We start from the raw sequence: 11,726 nt of genomic DNA, 5'->3' as shown, positions 1-11,726 counted from the left end.
AAGTGTTAAACACTCAAAGTTGACTAACATTCTCTAGACTTTAGTATGTTGCTTAATGTGTGTGATTTAAGACTAGACGTGGCTAGTGTGGGGCTCTCCTAACCCATACATCTTTTTGTGCCTTGTTTCTGTTTTCATTTGCGATTAATCCCGCCAATGTCTAATTTTGAAAAATGTTTCTACTGCCTATAAATATGCAACAAACATTTTTTTCGCTCTTATCACTCTTCATTTTCTAGTGTACTCCCATCTTGCTACCAAAATGGGAGCTTTGGAACAAGTGTGGATGTCCATGGTTCAGCATAATGGAAGGTCGATTATTGGTAAATATTACATATGGAAATGATTTGGTAGATATGCACAAATTCTGTTTCTTAAAAAGGATTTAGAGACTTCAACCAAATGTGATTGGCAGGTGTAAAGCCAGAATGCAATCTTTTCAAGCAGCGTCACAACCTATGCGAAAATGGGAGCATTGGAATGGGATGTTGATGTCCATCACAAGATAAATGATGAAGGATTTTTGTCAGATGTAAATGCAATTGCCTTGGTAGATATGTTTGCGAAATGTAGAAGCATGGGTAAGGCACATGATCTATTTGACAAAATGCCTTCCAAGAGTTGTTTACAACATTTAATTGAGGAGCTCCACTGAATCTGATGATAGGAAATATAACATCACTTTTAAATAAAGTATAAAAACACTTTAGATTATATATTTAGTGAATTTTAAAATAATATTTAATTTGTTTATTTTATTTTTATTATATATTAAAATATAATTTTTAAATTTTTTCCGTAATTTGTTATTTTTATTTTTAATATCTAATAAACTTGATATTATTTTTGTTTTTAATTTTTTCTCATATTCATATTTAATGTAAAAATTTAAATATTTTTTTCTTATTCATATATGCAAAAATAAATAAATTTAACAATAAATTAGTATCATATGAATAATAATTATGTTATATCAAAATTAATCCTAATTAAATTGTAACATATTAAAATTAACTCTAATGAATAATAAATTTAGCATATTGATTGGTTGATTTAAAGTTTGATATACTAGTTAAGTTGAGTTTATTTTTTCTTAAAAATATTTTAAAATATTGATAGCCAAATGATTTATTAGTGGCTTTATATATTGATTAGTTGATTTGTGAGTGTTAAAATAGTGAACAAACACAAGGAACAACAAACAACTCAAGTTAATTTGTCTTATTGTAAATAAATTATAAAAATACCACCATTTTAAAAAATTAAATATTTTATTCTTCGAGGCAAGTACTATGTGCAACTCAAGCTACTAATACCTCACAAATGAGCACCCTAGCTTCGTGCTACGTGCTTCTCAAAATCCTACATGAAAATTTCAATTCTCTCATAACTAAGGTTTCAGGGCCACATAATCAAATATGATGCCACATCAGCATGCTTTTTACCAAGGTGTCCAAAACAACCCCAAAAAAAGGTGAGACCAATAGTAGTACAAAAGAGCCCCCGACATTTGCAACTGATGTGGCATCACATGAGTGGTTGGTTTTTACATCTAAAGATACATTTCATTCAATTATGGATAGTCATCATAGCAATAACAACTTTAAAGTGTGCAATGTTGTCAAAAAAATTGAACATTAAATCAAAATATGAATATTAAATCAACAACCACTCTCACAACAACTGAAACAAATTCAACTACTGAATCCTCTCCCTGGTAGTGACATTGAACTTGGACTTCCGACTTGTATGCATTCAAATAGAGATGGTTCAGTATTGAGAGAGTGGTGAACAAAGTTGGCAATGCAGTAAGCAATAGACTGAACAGTAACCATGGGATTAACGCCCAGAGCAGTTGGAAGCACGCTTGCGTCGGCCACAAACAATCCCTTCACTTCCCACGACTCACCTCTCCCGTCCACCGCCGAAACGCGCTCATCCGCCCCCATTCTACAACTGCCCATCTGGTGCGCAGAGCACAGAGGCGTCGACAAGTCCTTCAATCGTCTCAAGCTCACATTTTTAATAAACCTCTCAATCTCCTCTTCACTCGAACCAGAAATCCTCAAACGCTCGCCCTTGAAATGATGAGTCCCGATTTCCTGGGCACCCGCAGCGACGAGAATCCTGAGGGCCTTTCCGATTCCTTTGTTCAGATTCATTTCGTCGTGGGAGCTCAGGCGGTATGTTAAGTGGCCCGGCAGCTTGGCTGTGCCAGAGCCTTTATCTCTGGCCAAGACTAAAAGATGACACGTTCTGGATAACCTCAACATTCGTTCTTTCATGTCGAGTGCTGAAATCCATGGCATCAGGACTGAAAAGAAGCCCGGATGCAACGAAGGGGTCTGGATGATGGCCCCGTACCCAGATGGGTCATCGCCCACTGGATGCATTGCAGTCATAATGGGGCCATCGTAGCTCTTTTCACTGGCCTCTGGGAAAAACCCCCACGCCATCTGGACGGGGTGGAGGTGGAGGTTGCGCCCAATGTTGGGGTTTTTCAGGCCGCTCTTTATAAGCAGAGCGGGGCTGCAGAGCGCTCCGCAGGAAACCACCGTGGCTCTTGAGTGCACCTCCATTCGTAACCCCCTGTTTCCTGCCTCGATCACTACACCTGCAGGGCCAGTCTTAAATCTTACATACTAAGCAACATATTAAGTGAAGTCTACAGTATATTAGTCAATTTTGAATGTTTAACATTTTAATTGTATTCTTAGTGTGACCACATACATTAAGTAACATATTAAGCCTAAACAATAACACTTTTAAATCTAGAAGTGTAAGCTTACCCTATGTCCCCATGCATTTAAACACCTGCAGCGTTCCCATGTTAATATTCTAATTAGAAGAAAAAGATAAACTGAAATCTTTCCTATTTTAATGGAGCAATGGCTGCTTAAAAATTGAAAATAACCCCATGTCCTTATGTGGCTGTTTATGAACATATTCTACTTAAATTTAAGCAGTTGGGTGTTCCCATGCAAAAGTTTAATTAGGAGAAAGCTTAAAAATTGAAAATAAGCTTTGAATAAAATGGAGGGGCTAGAAATAAGTAGTAGCTAGTTATTGAAAAAAGCTGACATGTGGCTTCACCATTTTTTTTTCTTTTTTATTGGCCACCTGATGCACAAATTGTTCTTCAAAAAATTTCAAAAAATTGAGCACCAACTAGCCAAATTACGAATAATGATTTAAGAAGATTGCATAAAAATAAGCAGCCATTTTACTATCCATAAAATGAAATAAAGTAAGTAGTAGCATTGACGAGCAATTTGTGGAGCACTTGGCCCATGGATGGGAAAATGACTACTTAGCAATCTTCTTAAATAATTTTGTAAATGAAATTATAATTATTATTAATATTTCTTTTTGCAAATGAAATTATTAGTAATATTTCTTGCAAGCAAAATTATAGGCAAATAAAAAGGAGATGAAAAAAAATGTTGAAAGTCAATCTCTAAGTACCTGCAGCTCCAACAAAGTAAGAAAGATTCTTTTATACCCCTCTAGAAGTTGAAACAGTGAAAATCAATGGACATCTTTCTTGGGAAGAAATGAAAATCATTATCTTAATGAGAAAATAATGATAAATTATTAATATATGCAAAAATCTTAAATTTACTAAATAAGTTTCTATAATAATCTTATTAAATATATTTAAAAAATTAAATTGACTAAGTTTTTAAATTCATATATAAAAAAATAGAATATATTGTAAAAGTTCATATTAAAATATTTTATCAATTATATTCTATCATTTCAATTATGACAAGTTTTTAAATTCATATGGAAAAATAGAACTATTCTAAAAAATCATATTAAAATATTATAAAATTAGAAACAGCGTCCTTCCATCTTCTAAATCCTTTCATTTCAAAATATTCTAAATAAATTTATATTTTTATAATAAACATTCTAAACTAATATATATATATATATATATATATATATATATATATATATATTACGGTTTTAGATAAAAATAGCATGTCAATGCATACATTCTACATTCTTTAGACTTAATATATTGCTTAGTGTGTGAGATTTAAGACTAGCCTAAACACTCTCTACTTAAATTTGAAAATGGTCATAAACAACTGCATAAGAACATGAGATTAGTGTATGGTTTAAGCCATTCCCACCTGCAGCCGCCGCCTTTTGCATGCGGTTTGTGATGATGATTCGCTGGGCTTTGCATGAGGAGAGAATGACGGCCCCGTGATTGACGGCGTCGACGAGCCACGTCTCTTGCGTGCCCTGTTTCATTCCGTCTTTGCAGCCGAAGCAGCACCACCCGCACCGATGCCCCGGATCACCATTGCGCGGAATGTTGAGCACCTCGTAGTTGAGGTGCGTGCACCCATTTCTCAGTGTCTTGTTAGCCAAACCTTCGCTACATACTGCCTCGTTCACGCCCATTCTCTCGCACACGGTGTTCATGGCTTGAGCAAACTTGGGGGAAGAAAAAAGAGGGAGCTTGAGTTCGTTACTCCACTCGGAAATAACGTGAGCAGGCGTGCGGAGTGAGGCGGACCAGTTGATTGAGGATCCTCCGCCCACTGTGGAGGCGGCCAGGATGACCACCCCGAGATCGTCCGTGGCCAAGAGCCCGCCCCCCTCATACATCTGATCTACTGATGGCCCTTCCAGTAAGGACAGATCGTTTCTTGCAAAGTATTTGCCTTTTTCTACCACTATCACTTTGTGTCCTGCCTTTGCAAGCACCCCTGCAACTACTCCTCCTCCGCTGCCTGACCCAACTACTACCACGTCGCATTTTATAGTGATTGATTTCTCTTTCTTCTCTCCTTTTCCGGAACTGCCCTCTGTGACCTCACAACCTGCCTTGCGTAGGGTTTCAGTGATGTTATTTACTGCAACATCTTGCATGTCAATGACCTTGTCATGCAGTGGACCTTTCGTGGCTTCCTTTCTTCTTTGGGTTAGCAACTCTGGGTCTGGCCCACAGTAGCCCATTGCTTTCCATGAAGGATTTTCATTCTTCTCATCCACCTGCAAAAATTTCAGAGTTATTATTATTATTATGAGGATTCAATTGTGTAATTTTTAAGTCAAATTTTAGTGATTCATGAGAACCAATCTCTCATGTGACCCATGTTTCATTAGTAGTGATTCACAAATCTTTAAAAAAAATTGACTGTTTATATAATTAATCAATAAACTCAACTCTAAAATTAAGGAGAGGGATAGAATTACAATGAGATAGAAAACAAAACCTTAAAATTGTGTTGCAAGATTGTTTTGAAAGATGTTATTGAGGCAAACTAGAGTGCCTTTAATGGAGAATTAGATTATGTTGAAAGGCACAAGGCTAGAAAAAGAGGAGTACAAATAAAAAGGAATATAAGTAGAAATGATAAAGAAACATTAGTGTAAAATGAAACTAATATGGATAAACATCACATAAATCACACAAACAAAAGAATGAGATGAAGACCACTTTGAGAGATCAGATACAAGAACACCTAAAAAATCAACTCGCATCTAAAGATAAGAGATGGAAAACAATGACATAAATAAAAGATAAAAAAATTATACTAATTAAAAAGATTATTTTAAAAGATGTAATTGAGGAAAAGAAGAGCATCTTTAATAGAGAATTAAATTATCTTGAAAGACAATAGGCTGCAAAAACAAAGAGTACAAATAAAAAGGAATATAAGCACAAATGATAAAGAAACATTAGTGTAAAATGAAACTAACATGGATCAACATCACATAAATCAAACAAACAAAAGATAAGAGATGGAAAACAATGACATAAATAAAAGATAAAAAAATTATACTAATTAAAAAGATTATTTTAAAAGATGTAATTGAGGAAAAGAAGAGCATCTTTAATGGAGAATTAAATTATTTTGAAAGACACAAGGCTGCAAAAACAAAGAGTACAAATAAAAAGGAATATAAACACAAATGATAAAGAAACATTAGTGTAAAATGAAACTAAATCACATAAATCAAACAAACAAAAGAAACAGATGAAGACCACTTTGAGAGATCAAATATAAGGACACCTAAACTGGCCTTTAAGGATAAGAGATGGAAAACAAGGACATACACAAAAGATAATAGAAATTATACTAATTAAAAAGATTGTTCTAAAATATGTAATTGAGGAAAAGAAGAACACCTTTAATGGAGAATTAGATTATGTTGTAAGACACAAGGCTAACATTAACGTAAAATGAAACTAACATAGATCAACATCACATAAATCACATAAACAAAAGAATCAAATGAAGACCACCTTGAGAGATTAAAATGGTCTTCATTAAATTAAATTAGATTAAAACACTAGCATATTTATATTTTTAAAATTTATGTAAGATATTAAAATTTTAAAAATAAAATATTTAAAAATATAATTTTATTAAATCACAAAAAAAAAAAGCTACTAAATATCCATTTTTATTGAAAAAAAAAAAAAAATACTACTAAATAAAAATAAGAAAATAATCTTTATCTAATATAAAAAAAAATTTTAATAATTTTAACTACTATATCTATATTTTTTTAAGAAATAAAAAGTTGCTATCATGAAACGATAATTTTTTATTTGTTTCCGCAAATTCTTCCTCAACTCCCATTAGAGCCTATGGACATAATAATTAAAAAAGTGGGAGCACAACTCATGAAATGACATTATTCTGGTAAGAGTAGGCCCAGCAATCATCACTTGTGCATACTTGCAATCACAAAACAATTGTAGCGCACTAAAGGATACTGGTGCACCTTTTCTTTAACCAAATTTGGATATTAGCCTCTTAACCATTAACACAATCATCTCTTAATAGAATACAATCCAATATTAGGGGGACTATTATAGATGGTGGTATTGTCCCTTCAGCTGGCCTGTTACCATTTGTCCTTCAGAGAGTTGTTGTTGTGGTGTTTTGTTTTTGTTTTGTTTTTTTGTTTTTTTAGCATATATGGTTAGCGATCTTATTACTGATAAAATCCAATCAAAATTATTGTGAAAGTCATCATTGTGAGAAAAATAACAAGTGCAGAAAATTTGTAGAGGAGAACAATAGCACATAACACACAGATTTACGTGGAAAAACCTGGTAAAACTATACCAGTAAAAAACTGCGGGCAAATTTTGTCTAGCTAAGATAGCCATGATGACTCAACCACTACTAGCTAAGAGTCCAATTTGAGCTTCACATTCCAACAATCATAACTTTGTAGAAGATTCAGTGTCTATTGTCTGCACAAAAAAGGCACTTAGTTTAGATATGGAAGAAAACAAGTCAACAAACCAGAAAGAAGGATTGTCCTTCTTCAGACTATTTTCCATTTGTACAGATCATTCTCTTCCATAAAAACCAGGAGCAGATCCTTCACTGGTTGATTTAAAAATTAAAATAGAAAAATTATTGAATATGATTGTGCAAGCAAACAAGTGAATTAACATAGGTCAAAATCTTTACATAATAGTAGATGGTATGATATTTCCACAATTTTGATTAGATAAAATCAGGAGAGGTTTGAACCATTATAAAATGGTCAAAAAGGCAGTGAGCTAAAGGAACTCACAAGCAGTAAGACCACCAAAACCTAAAAAGGAGAGGGCTCCATTTAGAAAGTGAGGCTTTTGACCAGAGCAACAAATCAGCAGGAACAAGGATATCGGCTCCCCAATAGTACACCCTCATAACAAAGGGGTTTAGGAAGGAACCCCAAGCCATTAACCAAACAAAAACCCTTAAGCTGGAAACAAAGCAACCAAGGAGATAAAAAAGTACAAGTGAGTTTTGAAAGGCTTTCTGTAACGTTTTTCCTTAAGAACTGCCTTGAACAGAGACAATCTCCAATCAGGATGGAGCATAAACTATCTCAGACAAGGAGGGAGACCACAACAATCTGAAAGCATTCAGAAACCTTGTGAAAGAAGAAATATCTAGCCTTCCAGAATCAAGGAATGGCTAGGATTTTTCCAGAGTTCATAAAGTATTGTACAAAATTTTATTGGATAATAACTGTGCGTATTTCTATATCAGATCACACTCTGTGATCTTTAATCAAAAAATTGAAAATTGTTATCCTGAAACTTTTATACAATACTTTACATAACAGTTATAAGAACATAAAACTGGTTCATTTTTTTAATGAGAAAGAGCTCATCAATGATGTGCTTTTGCAATTTCAAGAAACAGAATTTACAAAACAATCAGGCACCTAGTATGACACCCTTTTCCAAAGCTCCATCAGGTGTTCTAGCATACAATTATGGATTTTACCTGAAATATGCAAAACCTTAAAAAACATTGAATGAGCAGCATCTAATATCTATACATGTATGGGAAGGGCTTGCCATTCATGTGCTTTTGCAATTTTAAAAACATAAATTTACAGACAGGCCGGTCTAAAAATGTTTATCGTTAATGGGTATCTACCTTTGTGTAGAACGTGAGGCAGCATAAGAATTTGATGCCCTTAAATAGTTGACGAAAGAGATAGAAGTAGCTGTGTGACCAAGAGAGCATAATTTTTTCCCTTCTGTACTGTACAACCTGAGAAAACCTTTGGAAATAGGGAAAATGAGAGGATAGAGATAATCTCCAACACAATATAAATGTCCCGTACCATGTTGAAAGAAGCCACAATGCTAGGCTCAGCAATCCCAAAGAAGCGTGTACCAAGCGCTCAGACATATAGCCTGCTAACTGCAATTGTTTTCCCAAAAAGAAATAAATTAAAACACATAATTTCAATCCTTAATGTTTAATTTCTCTTAACTCCAAAAAAAACAAAAAATTGTTTTCTCCACTCAGAAAAAGTATAGAAAGAAGAATGTGGATTCTGCAGAAACAACAAAGATTTCCTTCTTAAGTCTGATAACGGATGGTAAAGAACCCCAAAATCTCAATAGACTTAAATAACACAAGAAAACGCCTTAAAATACAGAATCTCAATCATCAAGGCTGATTCCTCTAAAAACAAATATGTTCTTCAATAAAAAGATTAGATTTTCACAGTTTATTATGATTCGTATCTTTTATTTAACTGCATAAGATTTTTTTGCATATCAATGTTCAGAATAACATTATGTGATCTATCATCAAGATGAGAGAGCTATGGGAGAAAAAAATGTGATCCGGATTTTTTTTTCTTACGACGAGTATAATCCAAAACATTGATACAAAAAATCTTACACAGTTGAATCCAAAAACAAAAGATACATATCTATTATGTTTTCATTAGAAACAAGAACATAAATTTTGAAGAAACAAATTGAAGTTTTACACCTTGAAAATAGATTCTGAAGAAAAACCCTAAATCGCAATAAACTTAAATACCTCCGAATTGAATTGATTTTAGAAAGCATATTGAAATACACTATCTTGAAAATCAATGTCAATTCTCTCAACTATGTAAAAAATAAACGAGGATACAGATTCTGAAACGAGCACAGGCTTTCTTTCTTAACACTGATAATGGGTCAGGCAGAGATCCAAAACCTCTTAAATATTATACAATTTTCTCCTCACGAGTACTGCTTGGAAACCCAAAATCTCGTTAAAATTAAATACTACTATGTACTTGATTTTAAAATACACTTAAAAACAGAGAAACAAGTATACATGTAGGGGTATTCCAGCCTGGGAAGCCGAGGTGCCATAGAAAGATTTAATTTCATCATTCTCTTGTGGATCGTTCTTTGAAATTGCATGGTGATCTAGAGAAGGAAACAGGGTATCACACAAAGCTGTCAAAGCCTCCATTTGGGCTTCTGAATACTTTTTGTTCTCATAACTTGGCCTGCCACCTCTCAGCAGAAAATGGGCATCCATAGCCGACTCCTCCATATCGATCTGAGCTGGTTCTACTACACTGGAACCAATTTTTTCATCGTTTGATCCCAATTCTATAATCTTGTGAAATTGTTAACGTCACCAAATAGTAATGCCATTTAACTTTTTCTGTTTAGCGTCACAAGACCGGAAGCATCATATTCCTCTCTATTTCATCCAATAACAGTAATAAAAAGCTTTCAAATTTGTCCGTTCATGTATTTAGCATTTTTTTCATTTGAGTAAATCCATTCTCAACATTATTACTGTGAATCTTCTCCTTCAACGCCCTAAATACTCGGTTATAATTATGATGATCTCATTATATCTTCCAACTACAAGAAAGTCTACGTTTTGTCGACTCTTCCTCCAAGAAGTCTACATTTTATTCTCTTCCTCCATTCCTCCATTCTTTATATATTAGCTTTATTTATTTTCAGGGTTTTTTTCATTCATAAAGTTGTTATTCAAATTAAGAGTGCGAGCATTAGGTTGAAACCTTTTTTACTAAGACCCAGGATTGAAGGGTATCTATTCTATCAAATTTGCACCAACAAGACTTGAATGCAAACTCTCACATGAAAGAATAAGAATTAATTTTGAGTTAGGTTTGAGTGCAACTCAAGCTTTATAAATATCTTAAATGTATCTAAAAGATATTATTCTTGTGTATATTAAATTTATGATACAAGTAAGGTATTTTTAAATTGATATTTTTAAGTTTAATATTTTTTCTATATGAATATTAATGATAATATTTATTTTATTATTAAAAAATATATGAATAAATGAAAAAATATGTTTTTTTTCACTTATTAACATTTTATTTTTTTTGATAAAAGTGGCAAAGCCACGAAATTTATTAATTAAGATGCTCTAAATCTGAAAAATTGATTGAGCAATTATCAAACTTGACATTTTGCAACTTTGAATTTTGGCCAAAACAAACTGAGTAGCCCCCGGAATCAGCTTTGAAAACTAACCAAAACACCTGATCAAGGTCTACAACCTGGCATATCTGAAGTACGTTTTGCAACAAATCCAGAATGCCCATTCCCTAGTTCATGAAAATTCTCGAGGCAAAATATTTTAATCCACAAAGTTATCTACTCAATTGTTTATGAAAATGCACCTGTTAAAACAACTTGAGACCCCTTCAAACACTGAGTTGTAAAAATATCAAACCTCCGTCTCAGGAGCTGCCACCTGGCACATTGAAACATCTAGTTACCATGAATGAGTGTGCAGGAGGGTTTGGCCTGATTAGGTCACATGTGCAAAATATTAACCCTCAAAGTTGCCTTTGAAAATTAGGAAAGTGTTGATTGTGAACCCTGAAAAAGTTTGTTCTGTGTGGGTCTTGAAAACTGATCAAATGATGAGTTGGGGGGCTACAAACTGGGAAAGTGGTAGATCATTATGTAGAGAATCATGGGGTACAACCATTTTAATGTGCAGGTCAAATGGTAGTGAAATAAAAATTCATATGTGAGGCTACAAATTGTAGTTTGACACATTCTAGTTTGCCAAACAACTTTTTGCAAACAAAATCAAGTTGGAAAACTCATCAAATGGATTCATGGGTCTATGCCACTTGGCATGGGGCTTCAAAAAATTGTAGAGAATCATGGAAAACTATCAGATAGGATTAATATTTAGCCATCGCAAAGATACAACTTTTTAAATTAGGCTCCTTAGAAAGGGTAACTGTTGCAAATCGACAAACCTACTTCTAGATCTCCAAACAAAGACTTCAAAAACTCATCAGAATTGATCATAGGAAGTTGCAAATGGACATATGGAATCTCCAATTGGATCCTAACACCTCCCCAAAGGGATTTCTCATGACAATTGGCTCTCAAACTGAGCTACTTGAGCTAACTCAACAGGGTGCTTTCTGAGTGC

General features: G+C 33.7%; 1 protein-coding gene across 1 annotated transcript; it reads right to left on the bottom strand.

Moving 5' to 3' along the window:
• Window positions 1–1,543: 1,543 nt before the first annotated feature.
• Window positions 1,544–10,136, bottom strand: LOC131051612 (long-chain-alcohol oxidase FAO4A). Its single transcript, XM_057986187.2, has 4 exons — window positions 9,612–10,136; window positions 8,424–8,693; window positions 4,143–5,013; window positions 1,544–2,614 (listed from the first exon to the last, which is right to left on the bottom strand). Exons 1-4 carry the CDS (start codon window positions 9,834–9,836, stop codon window positions 1,695–1,697), a joined length of 2,286 nt encoding a protein of 761 aa, XP_057842170.2. The 5' UTR covers window positions 9,837–10,136; the 3' UTR covers window positions 1,544–1,694.
• Between the last annotated feature and the right edge of the window lie 1,590 nt (window positions 10,137–11,726).

This window comes from Cryptomeria japonica, chromosome 2 (assembly GCF_030272615.1).
Source record: "Cryptomeria japonica chromosome 2, Sugi_1.0, whole genome shotgun sequence".
NCBI classification, from domain to species: domain Eukaryota; kingdom Viridiplantae; phylum Streptophyta; class Pinopsida; order Cupressales; family Cupressaceae; genus Cryptomeria; species Cryptomeria japonica.
This window is presented reverse-complemented; position numbering and strand designations above follow the sequence as displayed.